At 40.5% G+C, this 27579-nt stretch overlaps 1 protein-coding gene across 3 annotated transcripts in view; it reads left to right on the top strand.

The window, feature by feature from the left end:
* Nucleotides 1–27579, top strand: part of SHROOM4 (shroom family member 4) — a 309718-nt gene that overhangs the window by 257183 nt on the left and 24956 nt on the right. For all 3 annotated transcript variants that reach the window (XR_005055365.2, XM_036996370.2, XM_017668481.3), the window contains 2 exons: nucleotides 2067–4515; nucleotides 10058–10119. Coding sequence is in view for 2 of the 3 variants with exons in the window: in XM_036996370.2 (XP_036852265.2) it covers nucleotides 2067–4515; nucleotides 10058–10119 (2511 nt within the window). In the remaining variant the exon portion in view is untranslated. The remainder of the gene's footprint in view (nucleotides 1–2066; nucleotides 4516–10057; nucleotides 10120–27579) is intronic.

The following is a 27579-nucleotide window of genomic DNA, read 5'->3' as shown; positions in this document are numbered from 1 at the left end:
GGCAAGACACCCCACTCACCTGCTTTTCATCTTATTTCATTGGCTGTTCCTTTGCAGTCCCTTTCACTGGTTCCTCCTCGTCTCCCTGGTGTCTTGATGTAGGATGGCCCAAAGGCTTGTTTGGTTTTCTTCTCTAGCTGCAGCAACTCACTGGAGATCTCATCCAGTGTTCATCTGCTCTGCCACAGGGCCAAAGTTTCAGAATAACCCTGAGTAACAGGGTTTACCTACAGTGAAGCTCTCTCAATTCAAGGAGCTTAGTATTGCCTGTTGTTGAAACAGTTGCCCAGAAGAGGCAGAGAATTTTCTTGACAAGCTCAGAGCCAGCAAAGCTGCTCGCTTCAGCTGCCATTTCCCTTCCACAAGATCTTCCCTCCAAGAAGGGATTTCTGTGGAGGAGGCTCAGGGAAGCTAAGAGTTGAGTTTACCCCTGTTCTGTGACTTTGTTTGACATTGGAAGCCAGGGGCTCCAGGCAGAGGCAGTTTTGTTCTGGAAGAATACACAGAACATATTTTGAACTTGGCTTCTGTTTAAGTGGGGGTGTGGTTGTTTTCAGGAAGGGTGGTCAGGTTGGTAGCAGGTCCCCTTGCCAACAAGGAATCGATGGATTCCTAGCCCAGAGGTCAAGTAAGCAGAGTGACTAAGGGGCAAGGCAGCAAGCAAGAATTAGAGGAGTTTGACCTGAGGGTCATGTGGGCTCCTGCCACCGCTCAGTTCTGGCTTTTTGAACTGTGGCTTTTCTGAGAGCAGCCTGCAACCTCTGGAGTTCTAGTCAAAGGGAGTTACTGGCATGACTTGGCTCAGTTTGGCTTTGTGTGTGGGAAGTAGTACTTAAAATTCAAGATTGTGTCTGATCTTAGTCTCCTTTCTTGGTCTCCCCAGTTTGGCTTTGCCACTGGGGATGAGAGAGGGATGAGGAAGCAGGAGCCACTATAGTATCAACACCAGTGGTAGACAGGATGCTGATAATAATAGCAGTAGAAACAACAATCAAAAGAGCAGCACCTACCATGTATTGAACCTTTGTTAGGTGTCAGGGCTGTGACAAGAGCTTTACATTTATTATCTGATTTCACCCACAAAACAACCCTATGATGCAGATATTATTACTCCCATTTTACATGTGGTATAGCAGAAGAGCTGAGACACTGGACTCATAGAGGCCTGACTTCAAATTCCAGCTCTGCTTCTTTATTGGTTTTGCCAGCTTGTTGGTTTACTTAACCTTACCAAGCCTCAGTTTCTCAGTTGTAAAGCGGGGATGATAATCTCTTACCTTCAGTTTGAAATGAGACATTGTAAAGTGTCTGGCAAATTGTAGGTCCTGGGTAAATCAAGAAAAGAACAGAGGGACACATAAATTCAGGCCCTTTCTGGGACACAAACTAAAGCTGGGCAATCTTGAGAAAAATCACCTCCTCAAAATCATTTTCCTCTGAAGGGCCTGCTTTACACCAGTGGTTTTCAAAAGTGTGACCCCTGGACCAACAGTACCTGGGAGCTGGTTAGAAGTAAAGATTTTCAGGGTCTAACTAGCCTAAAACTCTGTGGCAAGACCAAATAACCTGTATTTTGACAAGCCCTCCGTGTGATTCTGATGTATACTCAAATTCAAGAGCTACTGATTCACAAAATGGGCTGACTGAAATTGAATCAGTCCTCTTAGGATCCCCTCTCTGATGCTAATGTTCTGTGATTGTTTCTACTGGAAGACAGCCGCATGCTGACTCCCTGGGGACAGCAACAGGCCAGAAACAATTGTAGATTCACTGGCAGCAGGAAAGCAGATCATAACCCCCAGTGGAGTGCGCCCACTCTTCATCTTTGGGAATCTTGCCCTATCCTTCTTTGGTATGTTGTCTTATCTCCCATTCTACATTCCTGTGGTGCCCCAATGTCCATCTCTTTCCTTGTTTCCCTTCCTTGTGTTTTTTGCCTTATCTCCCTTTCAGTTCTGGCACCGGTGCCTCCGGCCTGGCCTGCCTTCTCCTATGGCAGGTCTGGCGAGGGTGGGAAAGGGATCTGGGAACTGGGCTAACTAACCAGTGTGCCCTGTGTCTTGCAGTGACGTCTGTGTTCAGTGGTGTCCACTTTCCTGGCACTGCAGCACTGAGAAAAGCAGCTCCATTGGCAGCATGGAGAGCCTGGAGCAACCAGGCCAAGCCACCTATGAGGGCCATCTCTTGCCCACTGACCAGAATATGTACCCCAACCAGCGTGACTCAGCCTATAGCTCCTTCTCGGCCAGCTCAAATGCATCTGACTGTGCCCTTTCTCTCAGGCCAGAGGAGCCAGCCTCTGCAGACTGCATCATGCAAGGCTCAGGGCCAACTAAGCCCCCTACTGGCCAGCCTAATGCAGCTGAGACCTCAGGAGGTATGCAGCACACCTGTGGGGGCCACCTGACTCCCAGCTCCCAGCTGTCACCCTGCCCACAGGAGGCCCACCACGCAGGGCCTGCCAAGGCTTCAAGGGACCCACCACAACCTCCAGTAAGGAAAGACAGTCTTCAGGCCTCCAGAGCCCAGCTCCTCAATGGAGAGCAGCACAGGGCTTCTGAGCCTGTGGACTGCTTGCAACAGAAGGATAAATCAAGCTTAGACACTATGCCATCCACAAGGAACCCTAACAGGTTCTGCTGCTTCAGTGGGCAAGAACAAGTGACAAACAAGGGCCATCAGAACTGCGAGCTCAGCCAGCCTCCTGAATCCAGCCAGCATATCTCTGAGCATCTACTGATAGATGCCTCAGTCAAAGCTGTTGGATTCCCAAAAGCATATGACAAAGCTTCTAGCATAGATTCCAGCCCACTCAACAAGGTTTCAGCAGAACTAGCTAAGACTTCTTTTGGCAACCCTTCACACCTCATAGGACCCATAGGGCATCGCCATAGTGCCCCTGAACAGCTGCTGGCATCCCACTTGCAGAGTATGCACCTTGATATCAGGGGCAGCAAGGGAATGGAGCTCCCCACTGTGCAGGATGGGCATGAGTGGACTCTGTCTCCTTTGCATAGAAGCCACACAGGGAAGAAAAGCCCATGTTCCCCTGCAGGGGGAATCCAGCCCCAGCCCAGCAAAGAGAGAAAGACCAGGTCAGTGGATGACAGGCCTTTGGATTCAGGGCAGCAGAGCTCAAGCAGTTCCCCACATGGAGAGGCTGATAGACACCCTCCAGAAAGAAGTTTCCAGGATGCAAACATACCAAGCAGAGCAGAGAGTGAATTAGCCAGCCAGCAGCCCTCAACCTCTGGCTCCCTTGTTCAACAAACCAGGGACTGTTCTGCAACCACTAAGGTAACTGGCAGCATGGAGGGAACCAAAGAAGGGGACAGTGAACCCAAGGAGTGTGGCTGGGTGGGTGGTAGGCGAAATGGAGGCACCCGGGGCCGCTCTATCCAAAACCGGCGGAAGAGTGAGCGTTTTGCTACCAGTCTGCGTAACGAAATTCAGAGGAGGAAGGCCCAGCTGCAGAAAAGCAAGAGTCCCTTGTCACAGCTGTATGACACCAAGGAGCCAGTGGAAGAGACCGAGGAGCTCCTAGAAAGTCCTGCATCTCCTGCCTCTAACTCATCTCTTCTTTCTTCATGTAAAAAATCACCTAGCCCGAGAGACAAGCTCTTCAACAAGAGTATAATACTCAGGGCTAGGTCTTCAGAGTGCCTCAGCCAAGCCTCTGGGAACCATGAATCTAGGACAAGTTTGGAGAAACAAATAAGCCTGGACTGGAAGCCTGGCCAGCCCTCTTTGGGCCTGAACACTTGGTGGAAAGCATCTGACCCATCCTCTTCAGACTCTGAAAAAACAAATGTTCACCATGGTGTCTATGGAGGTCACAGGAGGTGGTCTCCAGAGCACAACCTGCAGCCACATGTGGCACTAGCCATGGAAAGCCCTTCCAACCCAGCTGACCACAAGGAATTGAAGGCTGCTACTGCCCCAGCTGGGGAGGAAGCCATCCTCCTGCCTTTTGCAGACAGGAGAAAGTTCTTTGAAGAGAGTAGCAAATCCTTATCTACATCTCATTTGCCAGGTTTAACCACTCACAGCAATAAGACTTTCACCCAGAGACCAAAACATATGGACCAAAACTTCCAGCCAACGAACTCCAGCTATAGGGAACTGAGGTGCCATCCCACAGACCAATCATATCATTCCATGCCAGCCCTTCAGTCAGAAACTCCCACTTACTCAGAATGTTTTGCAAGCAAAGGTCTAGACCAATCCATGTGTTGTAAGCCACTGCACTGTGGTGATTTTGATTACCGCAGGACCTGCTCTTGTTCCTGCAGTGTTCAGGGAGCTGTAGTCCATGACCCTTGCATGTATTGTTCTGGGGAACTCTGTCCTGCTTTGAGAAAGAGAAATATGATGCCAAACTGCTACAACTGCCGATGCCACCACCACCAGTGCCTCTGGTGTTCAGCTTGCTACCATAATCCCCAGCACAGTACCGTTGAGGACAGCAGCTTGGCACCTGGCAGCACTCGAAAACCCAGGAAGCTGACAGCACAGGTAAGGACTTGGTTCTTGGATGGCTGAGCTTCGTTACTCTCTTTGTGAGGAGAAAGAGAAGCAAATCTTTTGAAGACTTAACAATTATAATTCCTTAAAACTGTATAGCCCTGGCCCCACCAGATGATAGCTTAGTAACCTTGAGCAAGATACTTAACCCCCAAAATTGCGGTTACCCTGTCTTTAGAGTTAGATGAAAATAACTTTCACTTCACAAAATGGACAGAACTGGGATTTATACCCTGACTATATAACTGGAATCTGAGTGGCCTTAAGCAGGTCATTCAATCACCAAACTTGGCAATTACATGATTTTTAAAGGAAAAATAAGAATTTTTACCTCATAAAATGGCCAGTACTAAGAAAGTCTTATTGCTTCATCTCTAAAGTGGAGGAAAATAATGGCTGCCTCGTGGATCAGATGTGAGGATCAAATGAGATTGTGTATAAAGAGGTCTGAGCCTAGTACCTTATACAAAACAGCACTTATTCCCTTCCATCTCCTGCTAAAGAACTACGTGGAGCTGCAAAATTTGCATATGACCCCAGGTTTTGTTTTTAGAGATCTGACTAGTCTGGTTTTCTAATGAACAAATCCTGAACCCCTTCTCCAGTCTATCTCTATCAGAAATCCAGGTCTATACTGGCTGTTCCTATGGCCTGGTTATGACCTACCACCCTTACACAAGCCACCACCATCCCCCATGGTACTTCTTGAAGAATCCCCTATATCCTTTCCAGCTCACTTCCCCGTGGCCTCCCCGGCACTACCCCTCCCTTTGGCTGATGCATTCAAACTAGAAGCTAATTCATGTGTTGAACTCTTTTGTTACATAGGCAGACACTTCTGACTGACTTAGTGTTTGACATTTCTCAATACATAGTCTTTGAAAAAAGGAACCTGAGGGATGGGAGAAGACTTACACAAAAGAATATATATACTCTATTCCTTTTATGTAAAGTTCTATAACAGCTGTTTTATGGGGAAAAAATCAAAACAGTGGTTATCTATGGGAGGTGGCACAGAGATTGATTGGGAAACGGTATGAGGGAACTTTGTCAGGTGATGATAATGTTCCATAACTTGATAAGTGTTTGAGTTACACAGGTTTATGTATTCCGCAAAACTCAACAAATGGACACTTAATATTTGTGCATTTCACTGGACGTCAGTTTTGCCTAAACAATATTGTAAACAAATATTTAATTTTAATGATATGTATGCTGAAGTTTTTGAAGTATAATGATGCATATAACTTATTTTATTGTTTTCAGCATACAGTGTTGCACAGATTTTGTTATATGTAGCCCTAAGACTTCAAGTTTTTGATGCTATCATAAATAGTATTGTTTTCTTAATGTCATGTTATTATTTGTTACTACTGTTTAGAAATATAACTTAATTTTGTATATTGGCCTTCTATCCTGCAGCCTTGCTAAACTCACTTATTAATTCTAGCAGCTTTTTGGTAGATTTTAAAAAGATTTTCAACATAGACAGTCATGTCATCTGCAAATGGAAATGATTTTTTATTTTCCTTTCCACTGTGTATGCCTTTTCTATGGGAGAGGGGCCTTACCGCACTAAGACCTCCAATACAATGTTTAGTAGAAGTGGGGAGGGTGGATAGTGTTTCTTTGTTCCCAATCTTTCATTATTAAGTTTAATGTTAGCCGTAGGTTTTTTGGGATGCCCAAGAATGGGTTGAAAAAGTTCCCTTTTATTCCTAGTTTGCTGAGAGCTTGTATCATGAGTGGATGTTGGACTTTTTTCAAATGATTTTTTTGTATCTTTTGAGATAATCATATAGTTTTTCTCATTCAATCTATTGAAATGTTGTATTACATTGGTTGTTTTTTTTATTTTGTTATCATTGATATACAATTACATGAGCAACATTATGGTTACTAGACTCATTATCAAGTCCCCACCACATACCCCATTACAGTCACTGTCCATCAGCATAGTAAGACGCTATAGGGTCACAACTTGTGTTCTCTGTGTTATACTGCCTTCCCCGTGCCCTGCCCCTACATTATGTGTGCTAATCATACATTGGTTGATTTTTGAAATAAGAACCAGCCTAGCATTGTCAGGATAGGTCCCATTTGGTATTATCCTTTTTATATGTTACTAAATTTGATTCAAAAATATTTTGTGAAGGATTTTTATGTCTCTGTTTAACAGTCTGTGGTTTTTTTTTGTGTGTGTTGTCCTTGTCTGGTTTTTATATGAAGATGCTGGAGTTACCAAATGAGGTGGAAGGTATTCCCTCCTCTTCTATTTTCAGGAAGAGTTTGTATAGAATTGGTATTATTTCTTCCTTAAATGTTTGGTCAAATTCATCACTGAAGCCTTCTGTGCCTGGAGTTTTCTTTGTGGAAATATTTTTAACTACAAATTCAATTTATTTAATAGATACAGAATCATTTGGGTTATCTATTTCTTCTTGAGTGAGCTTTGGTAGTTTTTCTTTTAAGGAATTTGTCCTTTTCATTTAAGCTTTCAAATTTATACAGATAAAGTCATTGTAACTTACTTTGAAATACATCAACAATTTAAGATGGGTTGATTGGTGGACAGGTAGGAGTGTATAGATAGATATATGATAAGGCAAATGTAGTAAATATTAATTGTGGAACCTAGGTGATGTACTGCATAAGTTGTAAGCTTGTTCCACTTTTCTGTATGCTTGAAAATATTCATATTAAAATGTTGAGAAAAAGAAGAGGAGAGGAAATATAAAATAACATGTTTTAAAGGCACTGATGCTGGAACCAGACTGCCTGGGTTCAAATTCCTAAACTTTCACCTCTAAAAAATGGAGGTAATAACACTACCTACTTCATAAGTTGGTTGTCAGGATTAAATGCTGTGACATGTGTATGGCACTTAGAACAGTGACTACTAGATAATAATCATCTCTGAAGTGTGATTTATTCTCTGTTAAGATAAAGATAGATTTTGGCTAGCTTGAGAAATTTTTACCAAAGGAAGTATCTGCAAGTAGACAATAGAGAAGTTGCTGAAGTTGAGGGGAATTGGGGAAGGGATGATGGCTGCAGAAGTGTCTGCCTAGTTCCAGAAACTCTAAGGGAAGAAGGTGAAATTTACAAGTTGCAGCAATTAGCAGTGCAGCTATGCTCATGCCCATACCATGCCTTTCCTTCAGAGACAGGGGGACACTTGGGTTCCTAATGTTTGTTAGACTAGCTAAGAAGTCGGCTTAGACAATAGGCTTTCAGATATGTGGACGATTGTCTAGGAACCACTTCATGCCCGTTTCTATCCCTGCCACTTGAACATACACACACACCCCAGACAGAGGGAAAACTTGTAGTATGTTACTATACCCCAACTCAGATGACTAAGGTAGTTGTGATGGTGGCTATCTGAACTAGGGTTGAGATCCTGCTCCTTATGGCCCCTCGAAAAGGTTGGAAAGCCAATTGTCTCCTGTTTAGTGCTGTTAAGAAAACCATAATCAACATACAGTTACAGCCCTCATGCTTCATGCCAGTTAGTTTTGCATATATTATCAGATCATTTCATTTAACAACTATCTGAGACAAGTTATTACAGTATCTGCATTTTACAGCTGAGGAAGCTGAGGCTCAGAGAGGTCACACATGTAGCAACTGGTGAAGCCAGGATTTGAACAACATAATAACTAACATTCAAGTGTGAGTGTCTGCCTTGCACCAGGTACTGGTTAGGCACTTTACATGTATCAACTCATTTAGTCCTCAAAACAATCAGGAAATAGGTACTGTTATTATTACCATCTCATTATTAAATAGCTGGGGGAAATAAGATAAAGAGAAGTTGGGTAGTTTGCCTGAGGTCACACAGCTAGTGAAGGGCAGGTGTGGAATTTGAATCCGTGCAGTCTAGCTTCAGAGGCTAGAGTTCCTAATTGTGCTACACTGCCTTTCCATAAGCTGATTGCAGAGCCCAGGCCTCTCCAGTATGGCAGGTTGCCTTCTAGCAGTATAACTTCCAATGGGGCAGCAAGTTCCCACCACAACCAGTCCCCATCCACAACAAGTTGTAGGGATAACTGGCTCTGTAGTTCAAGGGTGCAGGCAGCTTACAGCAACCTAAGTGACTCAGGAAAAAAAGTAGACGTACTGGGAAGCTGAGAATGAGGTTGGGAGTTGGGACAGCACTTTGTTTGGTTTGGCCCCTGCGATTTACTGAGCACTTCCCACAGGGCTAGACAGGGCATGGACAGGAAATCCTGATTCCCACTGTGGCTGAACAAGTCATAATGTCTTTGAGAGCAGGGACATCTCACAAGGGTGTCAAGGCAGAGTCCGAAGTCTAACAAGTGGTTAGAGGTGATCTACCATGACAGGTACAGGCAGGTACTGCTCTGGTCCTGTGAAAGCTGTGAAACCTCACCTTTTCCATGGCTACTAACATCCAGAGCCTTCTATGTGCCGAGCATTGTGCTAGACATTCTCTATGCATATCGCATTTTATCCTCACTACTGGGAACCCAGCAAGACCAGATTGTATAGTCTTTATTTTCCAGATAGGAAGCTGGAGTCCAGGGAGGTGACATAACTTCCTTGAAATAACACAGCTAAATAGTGACCCCCAAAAGGGAGTAAAATGTTTTTACTGGGACAAAGGGAATAAAACTTTGAATGGGACCAGTAATAGCTTCAGAGAAAGAAGGAATTTGGAAGATCAGTGAGGTTTAGGAGAAAGTGCACATTCTCATTGAGTTAAGCTCTGAGTGACTAGGTAGAAAGTGCTGGATGCAAAATCAGGGGGAATGTCAAAGGCAAGTATGCGTTAGGTTTGCAGCTAGAATAGAAAGGTAGGGACATTTTTACAAATGGCTTATATGGCTTGGACTAGGAGGGAAAGTGTTGCTTGGGCAAAGCCCTTAAGGAAAAAATGCCCAGGGTGGAGAGTCTACTCCTGTAATGTGGGGAACTTGGCACCCAGCACTCATGCTCTACAGAGATGAGTCCACCTCGGACCTGGCAGCAGATTGGGGAGGAGGAGGAATGGCCTCTACAGTACAGGGCCCGGCTGGCATGCATGCTCACCATCTGCCTCACCCTGGCAGAGGGCTGCAGCAACAGGAGTAGCAGGCCTCAAAACCCCCTCAAGGGACAGGGCTTCCAAGAAGATGCTACTTATGTCAGAAGAGGCAAGAGGAATGAGCAAGTTCACCCAGCAGAACAAACAAAAAGTCCTCCTTTGCAAGAGACAGAGCAAATAGAAAACACACTAAACTGGTTTATAAGGTAGTTTGGGAGGGGTGTGGAGAAAGAGAGGGAAACACGGAGTTTCTAAAGTACACTGTCCAGTCCCTAAGTACTTTCTTACACCCCGGCAGCTCAGCAGGTGTCTGACAGAAAGGCAGCCCTCCAGTTACATATTTCTCTACCCTGCGTAGGAGGGTAGAAGTAACTAGCTGGGAGGTCTGGCCAGGGACAGGTTCCTGACCTCTTCATATTTTTGAGGCCATCTAGATACCTGGCTGCTCAGAACTCCCTAACTTATCAGAAATTTGCTTTGCAGGAATTTCCTGGGGACAAATGGAAACCAATAACAGGAAAGAGGAAGACCAGCCAGTCAGGGAGGTAAGTGACTGATCTGGGAGTTCTGGTGAGTTGGTACCTCTGAGGCTTCTATAGAAATTGGGAAGGTGTTCTGTTTGCTCAGTTTCCTTTGAGCAATCTGTTCTAGTGTCCATGCCAAGGGTTTGATGCCATAGACGTGATCCAGCCTTTCCCCCAGGCAACTGGGCTACAGACTGATCACTAGGACATTTTGAAATATGTAGTAGTTCTGGCATCCCATCATCTCGGAGACCTGAGGCAGGCCTTCCCAGGTACAAGGACATATGGAATCTGACTGTGCTGAAACATACATGAGAAGTCATAACTACACCTGTCTTAGCAGTAGCCATCAGGCAGTTGGAGGAGCCAGAGAGGAGGTAAGACTGTCCAGCTAATGTGTCTTTGCCTCAGAGTTGTTGGAGGTACTTGTTTGTTGGGTTCTACCACCTTTATTTTTATAGGGCTTGTTGAGAACTTAAGGTCTACTCATTAAAAGTCCATGGGCAGATCATGCTAATGATAGGTTAAGGTTCCTAGAAGGAGGCCAGGGACATTTTTATAAGTAGCATAGATATTTTGGGCTAGAGGGGAAATAATTGCTTGGGCAAAACCTTTAAGGAAAAGAATGCCCAGAATGGAGAGTCTGCACCTATAATGTAGGGAACTTGGCATCTGGTACTCATGCTCCACACCAACCATGGGTGAGTATAAGGAGTAGGCAGTTACTTTCTCCAGGTTGTTCCCCATCAGCCTGGCTGGACCATCTATTTTGTGAAATTGCTTGGTATACTTTTTAGCCAGTTCTGCTCCAGGTCAAATTATACCAGAGGCCCCTAAATTATATTGATTCTTTAACTCAAACTCTAGAAATGAAGGGACGTGGAAGAAGGCTCCTAGTGGTACCTTTGTGGGAAGGCCAAGGGAGAGGACTAGAATCTAGGTCTCCTGCTGACCCTGAAGAACCCAGAGTTCTTTCTGGGGGTCTGCATTATCCTCTGTGATTTGGTCATGTAGTCAGGAATAATTTTGGCTTTCTTTTGACTCCAAAATCTGGGAAACCTATCAGTTTTCTCGTTGGCAATGAAAAAAGGGAGGAACCCAACATTTATTGATAATCTACTAAATGTCAGTCAATGAACTGGGTCTTTTTAACTCATAATCTCATTTATTCTCCAGAACAGTTCACTTTACTATGTATTTTAAAGATGAGGTCAAGAGACATTATGTGACTTAGCTGAGGTCACACTGTTAATAAGTGAGGGAGCTAGGATTCAGACCCAGGTTTGTCTGGCCCCAAAGTTCATGTTTTTTCCATTATAACTGCTTCCATTAGGATCTCTAAGGAAACCCTTCAAATGGATCCCTCAATGTCACGTCTCAGGAGTCTAAGGTCTGGGTGGGGATGCTGGTCTTGATTCCCCTCTGTGGATTGACTTGTACAATGTCCTTGAAAAAATCATTTCAGTCTAGTGAGTCTGCTGAGTTTCCCATATTAGACTGAGAACTTCGAGAGAGATGACCCATGCCTTGGTCATAGACTTAGTCTCTGTGCCTGGCCCAGTGCCTTACACAGAGGCACTGACACAAGAGCTCAAGAGGTATTTGTCATTTGCTTGCCAGGTGAAGAAACAGAGCCTCCTCTGCCATTGAATGGGGGAAATTAAACAAAAATAACGCTAACTAACATTTTTTGAGCACAGTGCTCTATTCTAGGAATCATTCAAAGCATTTGACAATTATTTGTCTATCACCATAACCTTATGGGGAAGGTACTATTATTAGTCTCTCCATTTGACAGAGAGAAGCGTCTTAAGCACACACAGAAAAATCCACTTGCCCCCTTACTCACAGCTGGTAAGGTGACTAAACCAAAGCAATCCAGTTTCCAAGCCAGCGCACCATACTACGGTGCTTATCCACAACTGTTTTCTTACGAATCAGTCAGGGACGCATGAGGACTTCATTCATTCAAAACCTAGTTGTATTACTGCCTTTTGCTAGGAAAGCAGGAGAATATTAGAGAAAGAGCATCAAGAAGCACAATACCTGCTCAAACACAGCTTGAGCAAGGAAGACTCTCCCACAGAAAGTTAAGTAGCAGTAATAATAAATTATCATTTGCAAACCAACCTATGTGCCCCAAGCTAAGTTACACGTTATGTTTCACCTGCCCCAAAACCCTGTCAGGTGTGTATTATTATAAGTAGGGCAATGGTTCTCAAATTGAGTATTCATTAGAAGGAGGAGGAGGAGGAGGGGGAGGGGGAGGGGGAGGGGAGGAGGGGGAGGGGAGGGGGAGGGAGGAGGGGGAGGGGAGGGGGAGGGGGGAGGGGGAGGGGAGGGGGAGGAAGAGGAGGAGGTTTCTTTGTGAATATATGCTTTCAGTTCCCTTAAGTATATACTTAGGAGTGGAATTCCTGGGCCATATCATAATTCTGTTAACTGAGGAATGGCCTGTTTTCCAAAATGGCTGTACCGTTTTACATTTCCACCAGCAACATGGGAAGGTTTCCATTTCTTTTTATTAATTTTAATACAGTAATTATGTGTTAGTGTTACTATGTGATTTGAAAAGAAGAATGTTTAAAAGAATTTGAACATTGAAAACATTTTAAAAGCAGAACGTGGCTAAGGGAAGGAAGAAGAGAAACGGGTAGTTAGAGGGGCAATAGGGCTTAAGTTAGTGGTTCTTAAAATGTGGTCCTGGGACCAGCAACATCAATATCCTGTAAGAGTTTGTTAGAAATGCAAATTCTCAGACCGCACTCAGCCCTACTAAATTAGAAACTGTCATGTGGCCTAGCCGTCTGTTTTAACAAGCCCTCCAGGTACAAGCTAAAGTTGAGAGCCACTGGTTTAGGTGAAGGTTTGGCCCAGATTTGGGAACAAATTTAAGTTAAAAACAGAAAGGAGAGGTCAATGGAAAAGGAAAGAATACTGATGCTAAAGATGGAGGAGGCAGACCATAGTTTATAATCTCAGGGAAATGAAAAGGCCTAGGAAAGGTCAAGGGCGGAAATGACATTTAAGAGAAATCCTTATGGAATTTCCGCTCACCTTCCCCACCACACACACACATTTTTAACATTTCTTGTGTCATTTCTGTCACAACTGGAATGATGGGTGTAGGTGGGAGAATAAAATGTATATTCTTGAGCCACTCTTTTTGCCTGGAAGTCTGCAATGAATTTTAATTTCAGGTAGTTAACACTCTTGGTTGTCTCCTTCCACTGTTATTTGGTTTGTGTGCAGAGAATGCAAATGCATTTTAGTATTAGCAGGAGGGAAAAAATTGGTGAATAGATCTGCCTGGAGAAAAAGCTACATACATAAGTGTGATGTATTTAAAAGACAAATTATTTTCTGAATTATCTCTTTTGGTTTTCTGTACCTATGATTGCCTTCCATGATCCTTTCCATTTTTGTCCTTTGCACAGACCTTTAGAGTGTGTAGAGTGTATTTATATACATGGCCACATTTAATCATCACAACAATCCTATGCAGTTAAGCTTTATTTTTCCCCCATTTGACTGATAAGGAAGCTGAGACTCAGGAAAGATATTATACTATTATTAACAACAACAAACAGTATAGTAGCTAACATTTATTAAGTGTTTTTTTATGTGTCAGGCACTGCTATAAGCATTTCACATGAATTATCTTATTTATTACTTATCATGACCCCATGAGATAGTTACCATTTACTGACAGATGAGGAAATTTTCTTACAGATAAAGTCACTTGCCCAAAATCAAAAAGGCACCTGACTCCTGGGATTATGTAGCAAGCACACAACAAAATTAGACTACTCTCCAGGTTTTTCAATTCTTAGCCCAGGGCTCTCTTCCTTTTCTTTATCATACCACATCATGAGCAGAGTATGAAATATCAAGTACATAGTTCCTATTTACTGATTAAGTTTACAAAATGGATAATTCAGAGTTGAATCTCATTTCATTAGGAGGAGTACACTTTTCAGGAAGGCTTTACTACCTAAGAAGGATGCAACCTTCAGAGGCATAGAACGATTTATCAAAAGCATGACAAAGTGAAGTTAAATACTTAGGTATTAATTTAATCTTGGGCACACAAAACTTATTCAAGGAAAATTGTAGAACTCTAATGGGAGAAATAAAAACATGAATAAATGTATAGCTATACTCTGCTTCAGCTTGGGAAGTCTAAATATAGCAATGATTACAATCCTCCCTAAGTTAAACAGATGTAATGTACTATGCATTAGAGTCACTGTAGGGTACTTTATAGAACTTGTCAAATTCATAGTGAAATTTCCCTGGAAGAATAAGTGGGCAAGAATAACAAAGAATACATTTATTTAAAAAGGTAATTATGGTAGACTTACCCTATCAGATTTTAAAGCCTATCATAAAGTGACAGTTATCAAAACCATATGAGAGTGGGTTGAAAAAAGTCAAACAGTGGAATTTTTTTTAGAAGAGATTCTAGAAACAGATCCAAGGTATTTTAGGACTATAGAGCATACTGGAAGCAACCCTGACCTAGGCAAAGCAATCACTTTTTTAAATAAATGTTGGATATTTTAGGTATAATATGGAGAATAATTAACTTAGATGGATAGCACATACAATACTGTGTAGTAAATTTCAGAAAGCAGACTAGTAGAATAGCATGTTTATTTCAGTTATGGATGGATGATAAATTTGTGTCTGTTAAGTGGACGATTCATCAGAGACAAGATGGATGGTTTCAAATATATCAAAGTTAGAAAGAATACCTGTGTATAACAAAATGTAATAAAAAGCTAAACAACAGAATGAGGAAAATGTCTGTGGTCAGCATCACTGATAACAGTTGACTGTCTAAAAATATAAAGAATGGATACAGATGTAGAAGGTCAGCTTTCAGACTCAGCTTTATAAAAGGACAAGGAAAAATGAACAGGCAATTTATACATGAGGAAACAAAAGCGGTAGAATCACTGCATGGAAAAGTATAACCTCTGTAGCAATTAAAGAAATGCAAATAAAAGCAACTTCAAAGTATCACAACCTACTCATTAAACTATCAAAAATTAATGGAAATGATAAATAGAAATAACAAAACCTTATCTTGGCAAGGCTATGAGGAAACAGTATGTGTTTCTGGGAGCAGTATAAATTGGTTGTTCTCCTAGAAGGCAATCTAGAAATATGTGACAAGAGTTGCAAAACTGTTTGTTCATACTCTTTGACTCAGCATACTCCCCAAGGGAATAACCTAAAAAAGAAAAAATAATTTGTTTGAAGGTGTTCATAGTAGTTCTATTTGTAATTGTGGAAAAGATTTACCAGTCCAATATATCATAATGATGGACTAGAATATAGCCACTAACTGTGACAGGTATACAATATTGTGTCTTGCACAGAAATGAGTATTTGTAATAATATTAGCAAAAGCTAAATCCTAAATCACATGCTTAATCTGATTGTGGCCATACACAAAGAAAACTCAGAAAGACATCTGGTGAAATGTGAATAATTGAATATACAAGGTGTTCTTTGGGTACATATCAAGTTGCTGGAATTTATAATAAATAAGGAAATCTGAAGAAGAGGCAGTCCACATTGGTCTGATTTAGGCTTGGAAAGTTAAAGATCAAGGGCTTTGGGAAAATCTTCATACAGTGACAGACAATGTTACTTACTAAATTTGGTGAGTTTCCAAATTTGCCACCACCACTACAGTATAGAACCTCCCCACCCCTGCCAATAAACATTTTATTATCTGGCTTACAACCATCACTTTCTTAGGACCTTTCCATTTCTCTTCACCTCCATCATCAGCAGTAGTTTGCACTTCAGTGGCATTATTCACAAGGAATCACATCTTCTCTTAACCATGGATATTGCACCTGTATCTTGACAACAAAAAGAGATCATGAAGCCAATTTGATATGGGAGTGCCAAGAGATTGGCTAGGCTTCCTCCTTTGCTAGGTGACTTGTCCTGCAAACCACTATTGTGATGTCTTGCAAGTCAAATTCATACCCTGGACAAAACCAGTTACTACACTTCAGGGATCTTTAGGGTTGCTCCCAAAGGGTTTAAACCTCAGATGTTAAATACATGCATGCCAAATAACTACAGTATAATAAAAATTGTGATTCATAACGGAGCACCCAGAATGTTTTATAAACATTCTGAGAAAGAATCATGTTCCTTTTTACTTCGGTATTAAGAACTGTTGTGTTGTACTGTAGGACTTTGAAATATATTATATTAATATCTGGCATACATGAGGACTCAAATAGACAAAACTTGCTCTCTTCCCCAGCCCATCCACTGCTTAACCATAGTGGGGCACCAAATTTCCTTAAATAGCATAAGGATTCCCAGAACTTTTCAGACTTCCAGTATATCCATTATTTTATTTTGTAAATCTTCATCTCACTTGTTACATGGGTGTTATGTATATAGTTAATTAAAATACATTGTTCTTAGAAGTTTTTAAAAATGGTTTTATATCTCTGAAGATATGCTGGAAAATTGGGAACCTGGTAAATTATGACTGATTAGATCAGTAGGTCTCAAAGTATAATCCCAGACCAGCAGAACTTTCATCATCTGAGAAATTGTTAGATATAACTCTCCACCCTGCTCCAGACCTACTAAATTGGAAATTCTGCAGGTAGGACCCAGCAACCTTTGTTTTAGTAAGCCTTCCAGGTGATCCTGATGCATGCTGAGGTCTCAGAACCCACTGGATATTAGAGAATAGAACCTTAATAACCTTGGCCAGCCTGATCTTCAGCTAAATTTTTCTTGTACATATCAAACCCTCCTAGCACATTCGCAATATGTTATGTACTCCTAATATGTCTCTTATTAAGTCTCTTGAGAAAGTTATGAGAATGCTGAAGAGGCAGCATGTTGTGCTTGGCAAAAGCATGGCTTTGGAGTCAGATGGACCTTAGTTGTAATTTCTCCTGGCCATTTATTCTCTTTGTGCTCCCTAAGTGTTTAACCTCTTCAAGTCTCATTTCTAACATGAGCAAGAGAATAGATATGTCAGAATATTGTCTCAAGAATTAAATGAGATCAAGTCTTTCAACTGTCCAGCCCTATGTCTGACATATAACAGACCATGTCAGTGATACTAGGTACGGTCCAGAGGAGTAATTGGGAAAACCTTCTTAGAAGTTCTAAGTTGGAGTCACTGGAGAGAGGGATCAAGCTTCATCCAGGCTAGCTCCAATAAATCAAGGACTTTTCTGATCTCTTTAAAGGACACCTCTGCACCAGCATCCTGGGGACTGTATTTGTTGTTGCCAAAACAATTATTCCTAACTTGAAGTTCTAGGGACTCAGAGGCAGAGAAGGGTGGCAACAACAAGCTCTCTGGACCCTTCTCCCCTCCCTGTGTGATCTCCTTATGTCTCACTTCCTGGATCCTGCAAATATTTCCTTCAGCAATAACCTGGGAGTGGCTGTTTCTCTTGGAGCAGTCTTATCTTTTGGCTGCTGAGGAAAGGGAAAGGGGAGAGGGGCTGGGCCTGTGCATTCTTGCTGCTGAGATCCTGGAATACCAAGCTATTGTGTAAGTTTAAAAATAAGATATCCAAACAAGAAAACTTCAAAAGGGCTGAGGAGGAGGCAGAAGGAGATTTTTCAGTCTCTGTGAATACTGGTTTTCATTTTCAATTACTACTAGGCACAAAAAATAAAAATAAAAGGAAAAGGTCTTAACAAAAAGAAAATCTATTCAGCAGAAGAAAAGACAACCTGTGTTAAGAGGAAAAGAGAAGAACAGCCCAGAACTTGGCAGGCAATTTGTTTTTGTTTTTGAAATGTGTTCTCCTTGCCGGTATCAACAAAGCCCTTTCTCATACTAAGCTTTCATGCACCCATGCGAGGAGCTAAAGTCTGTGAACACCTGCGGATGAATGTAATACAAGTACCTCTGTCCACCCCAGGAGTCCTTGCTTCAGTGGAATTGTCCTTTGGAGCCAGATAAGCCAAGTTCCAAGCTGGACACTACTGCTTACTCGCTGGGAAAATTATTTACCCTCTCTAAGTCTCAGGATCGTCATTTCAAACTGGCAATAATGGCACCTACTTCAATAGGTTGGTGTTAAGATTAACAGAGATATAGTTGACCCCTGAACAACATGGGTTTGAACTGCATGGGTCCACTTATATGCAGATTTTTAAAAATAAATATATTGAAGATTGTTAGAGATTTGCAACAATTTGGAAAAAATTTTGTCTAGCTTGCTTTACTGTAACAATACAGTATATAATAAACATAACATACAAAATATGTATTAACTATATCATTGCTAAGGCTTCCAGTCAACTAGGCTATTAGTAATTAAGTTTTGCAGGAGTCAAAAATTATACATTGATTTTTCAACTGCATGGGTTATCACTGCTCCTAAACTCTGCATTTTTCAAAGACCAACTGTACATACATGAAACTGCCTAAAACACAGCTTAACATATAGTAAGAAGTGAGAAACCATAGTTCCTTTCTCTTCACAAAGTTCTTGTCCCTTATCCTTCACTTCAGGGAAGAATCTTTACTTGGTCCCAAAGGAGGGTTGTAGATTCTATGCATATAGGAGGCTTGAGCCCTTTGAAAATAGGATCTCTAGAGGCCATATCCTTGGCTTGAGCCTGACACTTCAATGGAAGCTTCCTATTGCTTCAGCTGTTAGTTCCTGGAAGACAGGGCCAATTCAGTTTTGCTCCCCTTTGATCTGGTCACCTTGCACAGTGTAATGTTCAATGAGAGCGTAAAGTGATTTGTATACACACTGATCCAGCTGATCCCATTAAGGGCAGTCCTTCCACTTTCTGGAGTCTTGCCTACTTCTGCTGCCCTGATATAAGAGACTCTGCAAGGCTCAGCTGGCTCTACACAGGCTATGTAAGTGGGAGGGTAGTACTTTTAAAATTAGAATTGTTGCAGAGAATAGCATCCAGGTTGCCTTGCTAGAGCCCAGTGCCTCCAAATTGGATCACAGTACCATGAATTGGGGCACCAAATGTCCCTAGAAGGGCATGTACTTTTCTTCAACTGATTCTGGCCTTGGCCACCTAGAGGTAAATTCTGTAAGGCTGACATAAGTGAGTAGTACCTAAACAAGACATATTAGAAGATATAGTCCTTTTGATCTTCACAATGCTCTTAAGCCTAAACTCTTTTATTGTCTCTCCCTTTTTAGTAGATAAAAAGAGTAAGTCAGTGAGCCTAGGGTTAAAAGTCTTTAGTTAGCTAGGGTTTCCTAGCTAGTCAGCTATGTGCCTGAGGTCTCCTGGTTTCTTGGCTATTTTGCAGGGCTGAATATTATTAACCAGCGGACAGTGCAGTCTAACTTGTTTGATGAGAACAAGGGAGAAAGCTGAAGCATACCGCAGTGAAAGTCATACACTGTATAACTTGCACCATCATATGCATAACCATGAGTGAGGGACTTCACTCTCACAAGAAACATAGTTCTGTCATTTATTAATCAACTTTTCATCTTTGCTAGGTCCTTTTTATACAGTTAATCCTCACTGCAGCATCATGAGATAGATATTTTACTGAAATTGAGATAAATTAAATAATTTGCTCAAGGTCATGCAGCTTTTGGGTTAGGAAGCCAGATTTTAAAATTTTACTGGAATTCAGACCCAAGACTTTCTGACACTATGTTCTTTACACTCTGCTATATTCCCTTTCCTGTGCCCTGGCTAGGGAAAAGGAAAGACTGGTAAATTTGATTATTATCATGAAGTAGGATTCTTCTCAACACAGCTGCAACACATTGGCTCAGCTGGGGCCTTTGAAGAAGATGATGTCACCCCCTGCACTTCATAAGATCAAGACTGGAACTGAAGGTGGGAAAAGGTGGTAGGAATGTTTGTGGTGAGGGGTGGTAAGCTGCATAGATTGGAAAACAACCTAACTGGAACAAATAACTTTGCCCCCAAACTTCCACCCCTATACCACAACACTTCTGGACTTTTGTTTCCATAGTATGGACCCTGAACCACTTATAGTGGAATCCCTTGGGGCAATAGTTAAAAACGCAGATTCCTGGGTGCCACCACAGAAGTACTAAATCCTAATTCTGGGAGTAGGGCCCATGATTTTGCATTTTAAACAACCTCTCCAGTAATTCCCAGTAGAAGCCCCTTGATTAGAAACAACTGCCCCAGACCAGTGGTTTCCAACTTTTTGGATCATGCACATTTCTCAGAATTTGACTGTTCACTTTCAATATATGCTGGCAGTTTATTAATAAGCACCTTGCATGTAGTAATGCCCTAACATTTATGTTTTTAAATGCAAAAATGTTGAGAATTTTGCATTAGTATTCTTATATGAGAATGGTCTCTAGTTTCCTTTATGTATATTCTAGTCATTGGTTCTGGTATTGATATTATGCAGAATTCTTTTCTTTTCCCTCTATTCTCTAGATTCCAGAATCTAGGAAGTATAAATACCATTGGGGTTATCTGTCCCTCAAAGGCTGGTAGAATTGACACAAGACTATGTGAGTGTGCTAGTTTGGTGGGGAGGCAAGTTTACCAATAATATTTTCATTGGGAACTGCTGGTTTTGGATATTTTCATTCTTCTGCAATCATTTCGGTAATTTTTGGTTTCCTAGACAACAATTCTAAGTTTTCAAATTTGTTTTCCTAGATTAAAGGAAAATATTCTTTTACTCTTTTCATTTACTCTCTAACTATAGTTATTTCTCCATTTCCAATTTTGTGCATCTGGCGTTTTAGATTATCAAATAGTTTATCTGTTTTATTGTTTTATATTTTATTTTGAAGAACTAGCTTTTGGCTTTATTAGTTCTATCATTTGTTTCTAACTTGTTAATTTCTGCCATTAGTTTTCTCTCTGCTTAGGTCTATTTTTATGGCTCTTTTCTTTTGTTGAATGCTTAATTCATTTATTTTAATTTGTTCTTATGTATTAATGTAAGTAGGTAAAGGTACAAACTTCCCTTTGACCACTTCTTTAATCAACCATATCCTCTAATTCCTGACATTTTCATTGTTATTATTTTCTAGATATTCTACAATTTCAGATTAGATCTAGTCTTTGACTACTAGCATGGAGGATTTTTTCCCTTTTATTTTCTATGTGCTGAAGTTTTTGTCTTTCATTTTTGTTATTCATTTCCTGTGTTATTATATTCTAATTAGATACTTTAGTCTGTACTACTCACACTTTGTGGCTTAATATATAGTCAATTTTTAAAAATGTTCAATGGGCCCTAGAAAAAACTGTTTTTAATGTAAGGAGAAGTTTAAATTTCCCATTCTCTTAGTTCTTGACTGTCATATCTGTCATCAGCTGAAACAGTCTCATATTTTATTTCTGCTTTTTTCTACCTTTGCATATTTTATAGATTTTGCTTTGTGAATTTTGATGCTATGTTGTTTGCTACATTAAGATTTGGAGTAGTTAGATCTTAATCATGTGTTCTAATAGTATTATAGTGCCTTTATTTAGTTTATTGCCTTGTGCCTTTGATTCAACTTTTTTGTGATATGAGTATCACGGCCCATGTATTTTTCATTTCTGGAATTCATTTATTAGACAAATATTGATGAATACCTACTGTGTACCACTTACCAGATTAAGGAGACATACAAGATCCTAGCCCTCATCGAGTTTGCATTTTAGAGTGGAGCACAAAACAAACAAGTAGAAATTGGTATGCAATATAATATTAGATGGGAATGTATGCTCTGAGAAAGAACAAAATAGAGAAAGGATAATTAAGCATAAGTCATCTCTATTTTAGGTAAAGTGGTCAAGAAAGACCTCCTTGCCTGATGGCATTTCTCATCCTTTTACTTTGCACTCCTGACCTTGTTTGTATGTTTCCTTAGGGGGGAAATGCCAGATGCAACAGTTTGCACACAAGGGATTGTTCCAATCTTAAGGAGCTATAGTTGGGCAAAGGCCCAAATAAGAAGTGAGGGAGGATGTGTGGATGTGAATTTCTTATCTATATGAGTTATGAGCTAGCCAGGATGGGGACAGCAGATGAGGGAATGCCGCAGATTTTGCTTTCCATTCTATCTGAGCTTGGTAACCTTTATGTATGATATTATTTTTAAAAGAAATATTGCCAGTGTTCAACATGATGATTGAATGGATATTCTGATAATTTAATTGAACTGATGGAATTTCCTGTTACTAGGCAGTACTTAGCATGATGCTGATTGCTCACAGGCTACAGCAGGAAAACAGGCCTTTTAGCTTAAAGGGCTTAACTCTTTATACTCTGAGACTAAAACGATGTTCCTTGAAATTGGTCACTTTATTTTTACATTCAAATTGTCTCCTATTTATTAGTGGTTAAATACACATTTTCACCTTTGCCAATCATATTAGATGTAGTTTTTTTTGGTATCATTAATCTACAATTACATGAAGAACATTATGTTTACTAGGCTCCCCCTTTCACCAAGTCCCCCCCACAAACCCCATTATAGTCACTGTCCATCAGCATAGCAAAATGTTGTAGAATCACTACTTGTCTTCTCTGTATTGCACAGCCCTCCCCTTTCCCCCACCCCCCACATTATACATGCTAATCATAATACCCCCTTTCTTCTTCCCCACCCTTATCCCTCCCTACCCTCCCATTCTCCCTAGTCTCTTTCCCTTTGGTAACTGTTAGTCCATTCTTGGGTTCTGTGATTCTGCTGCTGTTTTGTTCCTTCAGTTTTTCTTTGTTCTTATACTCCACATATGAGTGAAATCATTTGGTACTTGTATCTCTCCGCCTGGCTTATTTCATTGAGCATAATACCCTCTAGCTACATCCATGTCGTTGCAAATGGTAGGATTTGTCTTCTTCTTATGGCTCAATAATATTCCATATATGTACCACATCTTCCTTATCCATTCATCTACTGATGGACATTTAGGTTGTTTCCATTTCTTGGTTATTGTAAATAGTGCTGCGATAAACACAGGGGTGCACATGTCTTTTTCAAACTGGGCTGCTGCATTCTTAGGGTAAATTCCTAGAAGTGGAATTCCTGGGTCAAATGGTATGTCCATTTTGAGCATTTTGAGGAATCTCCATACTGGTTTCCACAACGGTTGAACTAATTTACATTCCCACCAGCAGTATAGGAGGGTTCCCATTTCTCCACAACCTCACCAACATTTGTTGTTGTTTGTCATTAGGATGGTGGAGATCCTTACAGGGGTGTGGTGATATCTCATTGTGGTTTTAATTTGCATTTCTCTGATGATTAGCGATGTGGAGCATCTTTTGATGTGTCTGTTGGCCATCTGAATTTCTTCTTTAGAGAACTATCTATTCAACTCCTCTGCCCATTTTTTAATTGGATTATTTGCTTTTTGTTTGTTGAGGTGCATGAGCTCTTTATGTATTTTGGATGTCAGCCCTTTATCAGATCTGTCATTTATGAATATATTCTCCCATACTGTAGGATACCTTCTTGTTCTATTGATGGTATCCTTTGCTGTACAGAAGCTTTTCAGCTTGATATAGTCCCATTTGTTTATTTTTGCTTTTGTTTCCCTTTGCCAGCACCATCTGTTGAAGAGACTGTTATTTCCCCATTGTATGTCCATAGCTTGTTTATCCAATATTAATTGACCATATATGTTTGGGTTAATGTCTGGAGCTCTATTCTGTTCCACTGGTCTGTGGCTCTGTTCTTGTGCCAATACCAAATTGTCTTGATTACTGTGGCTTTGTAGTAGAGCTTGAAGTTGGGGAGCGAGATCCTCCCCCCACTTTATTCTTCCTTCTCAGGATTGTTTTGGCTATTCGGGGTCTTTGGTGGTTCCATATGAATTTTTGAACTATTTGTTGCAGTTTGTTGAAGAATGCTGTTGATAATTTGATAGGGATTGCATCGAATTTGTATACTGCTTTGGGCAGGATGGCCATTTTGACGATATTAATTCTTCCTAGCCAGGAGCATGGGATGAGTTTCCATTTGTTAGTGTCCTCTTTAATTTCTCTTAAGAGTGTCTTGTAGTTTTCAGGGTATAGGTCTTTCACTTACTTGGTTAGGTTTATTCCTAGGTATTTTATTCTTTTTGATGCTATTCTGAATGGATTTGTTTTCCTGATTTCCCTTTCTGTTAGTTAATTGTTAGTGTATAGGAAAGCCACATATTTCTGTGTGTTTATTTTGTATCCTACAACTTTCCTGAATTCCGATATTAGTTCTAGTAGTTTTGGTGTGGAGTCTTCCAGGTTTTTTATGTACAATATCATGTCATCTGCAAATAGTGACAGATTAAATTCTTTACCAGTTTGGATTGGTTGTATTTCTTTGTTTTGTCTAATTGCCATGGCTAGGACCTCCAGTACTATGTTGAATAACAGTGGGGAGAGTGGGCATCCCTGTCTTGTTCCCGATCTCAGAGGAAAAGCTTGCAGCTTCTCCCTCTTCAGTATGATGTTGGCTGTGGGTTTATCATATATGGCCTTTATTATGTTGAGGTACTTCCCCTCTATATCCATTGTGTTAAGAGTTTTTATCATGAATGGATGTCGAATTTTATTGAATGCTTTTTCAGCATCTATGGAGATGATCATGTGGTTTTTGTCCTTCTTGTTTATATGGTGGATGATGTTGATGGATTTTCGAATTTTGTACTGTCCTTGCATCCCTGGGGAGAATCCCACTTGGTCATGGTATATGATCCTTTTTATGTATTTTTGAATTCATTTTGCTAATATTTTGTTGAGTATTTTTGCATCTACGTCCATCAGGGATATTGGTCTGTAGTTTTCTTTTTTTGTGGAGTCTTTGCCTGGTTTTGGTATTAGGGTGATGTTGGATTCATAGAATGAGTTTGGGAGTACTCCCTCCTCTTCTATTTTTTGGAAAACTTTAAGGAGAATGCGTATTATGTCTTTTCTGTATGTCTGATAAAATTCCGAGGTAAATCCATCTGGCCCGGGGGTTTTGTTCCTGGGTAGTTTTTTAATTACCGCTTCAATTTCTTTGCTGGTAATTGGTTTGTTTAGACTTTGTGTTTCTTCCTTGGTCAGTCTTGGAAAGTTGTGTTTTTCTAAGAAGTTGTCCATTTCTTCTGGTTTTGGAGCTTGTTAGCATATAGGTTTTCATAGTATTCTCTAATAATTCTTTTTATTTCTGTGGGGTCCATTGTAATTTTTCCTTTCTCATTTCTGACTCTGTTGATGTGTGTTGATTCTCTTTTTCTCTTAATAAGTATGGCTAGAGGCTTATCTATTTTGTTTATTTTCTCATATAACCAGCCCGTGCTTTCATTGATTTTTTCTATTGTTTTATTCTTCTCAGTTTTATTTATTTATTCTCTGATCTTTATTATGTCCCTTCTTCTGCTAACTTTAGGCCTCATTTGTTCTTCTTTTTCCAATTTTGATAATTGTGATGTTAGACTATTCATTTGAGTTTGTTCTTCCTTCTTTAGATATGCTTGGATTGCTATATACTTCCCTCTTAAGACTATTTTTGCTTCATCCCACAGAAGTTGCGGCTTGTGTTGTTTTCCATATATTGCTTGATCTCTATTTTAATTTGGTCGTTGATCCATTGATTATTTAGGAGCATGTTGTTAAGCCTCCATGTGTTTGTGAGCCTCTTTGCTTTCTTTGTACAATTTATTTCTAGTTTTATACGTTTGTGGTCTGAAAAGTTGGTTGGTAGGATTTCAATCTTTTTTAATTTATTGAGGTTCTTTTTGTGGCCTAGTATGTGGTCTATTGTGGAGAATGTCCCATGTGCACTTGAGATGAATGTGTATCCTGTTGTTTTTGGATGTAGAGTTCTACAGATGTCTATTAGGTCCATCTGTTCTAGTGTGTTGTTCAGTGTCTCTGTGTCCTTACTTATTTTCTGTTTTGCGGATCTATCCTTTGGAGTGACTGGTGTGTTGAAGTCTCCCAAAATGAATGCATTGCTTTCTATTTCCTCCTTTAATTCTGTTAGTATTTGTTTCACATGTGCTGGTGCTCCTGTATTGGGTGCACATATATTTATAATGGTTATATCCTCCTGTTTAACTAATCCCTTTATCACTATGTAATGTCCTTCATTATCTCTTGTTACTTTTTTTGTTTTGAAGTCTATTTTGTCTGATACTAGTACTGCAACACCTGCTTTTTTCTCCCTGTTGTTTGCATGAAATATCTTTTTCCATCCCTTGACTTTTAGTCTGTGCATGTCTTTGGGTTTGAGGTGAGTCTCCTGTAAGCAGCATATAGATGGGTCTTGCTTTTTTATCCATTCTATTACTCTATATCTTTTGATTGATGCATTCAGTCCATTTACATTTAGGGTCATTATTGAAAGATATGTACTTATTGCCATTACAGGCTTTAGGTTCGTGGTTACCAAAGGTTCAACGTTAACTTCTTTACTATCTTACTGTCTAACTGAACTTGCTTATTGAGCTATTATAAACACTGGTGATTCTTTATTTCTGTCCCTTCTTATTCCTCCTCCTCCATTCTTCATATGTAGGGTGTTTTGTTCTGTGCTCTTTTGTGTTTTCTTTGACTCCTTTTCTGGGTAATTGATTTTTTTTTTGTCTTTAGTTAGTATTTGGTTGGTCTTCTTTCTTTGCCGTGATTTTATTTTCTCTGGTGACATCTATTTAGCCTTAGGAGTGCTCCCATCTAGAGTAGTCCCTCTACAATACCCTGTAGAGGTGGTTTGTGGGAGGCAAATTCCCTCAACTTTTGGTTGTCTGGGAATTGTTTAATCCCTCCTTCATATTTAAATGATCATTATGCTGGATACAGTATTCTTGGTTCAAGGCCCTTCTGTTTCATTGCATTAAATATATCATGCCATTCTCTTCTGGCCTGGAAGGTTTCTGTTGAGAAGTCTGAGGATAGCCTGGTGGGTTTTCCTTTGTAGGTGACCTTTTTCCTCTTTCTAGCTGCCTTTAATACTCTGTCCTTGTCCTTGATCTTTGCCATTTTAATTATTATGTGTCTTGTTGTTGTCGTCTTTGTGTCCCCTCTGTTGGGAGTTCTGTGTGCTTCCATCATCTGAGCAACTATTTCCTCCCCCAGTTTGTGGAAGTTTTCAGCAATTATTTCTTCAAAGACACTTCCTATCCCTTTTTCTCTCTCTTCTTCTTCTGGTACCCCTATAATGCAAATATTGTTCCATTTGGATTAGTCACCCAGTTCTCTTAATATTCTTTCATTCCTGGAGATCCTTTTATCTCTCTGTGAGTCAGCTTCTCTGCGATCCTGTTCTCTGGTTTCTATTCCATTAATGGCCTCTTGCACCTCATCAAGTCTGCTCTTAAGTCCTTCCAGAGATTGTTTCATTTCTGTAATCTCCCTCCAGACTTCATCCTTTAGCTCTTACATATTTCTCTGCAGATCCATCAGCATGGTTGTGACGTTTATTTTGAATTCTTTTCAGGGAGATTGGCTAGGTCTAAATCCCCGGCCCTCTCTCAGGGGTTGTCCCGGACTATTTTGGACTGGACTAAATTCTTCTG

This window comes from Manis javanica, chromosome X (genome assembly GCF_040802235.1).
Source record: "Manis javanica isolate MJ-LG chromosome X, MJ_LKY, whole genome shotgun sequence".
In the NCBI taxonomy this organism is placed as follows: domain Eukaryota; kingdom Metazoa; phylum Chordata; class Mammalia; order Pholidota; family Manidae; genus Manis; species Manis javanica.
This window is presented reverse-complemented; position numbering and strand designations above follow the sequence as displayed.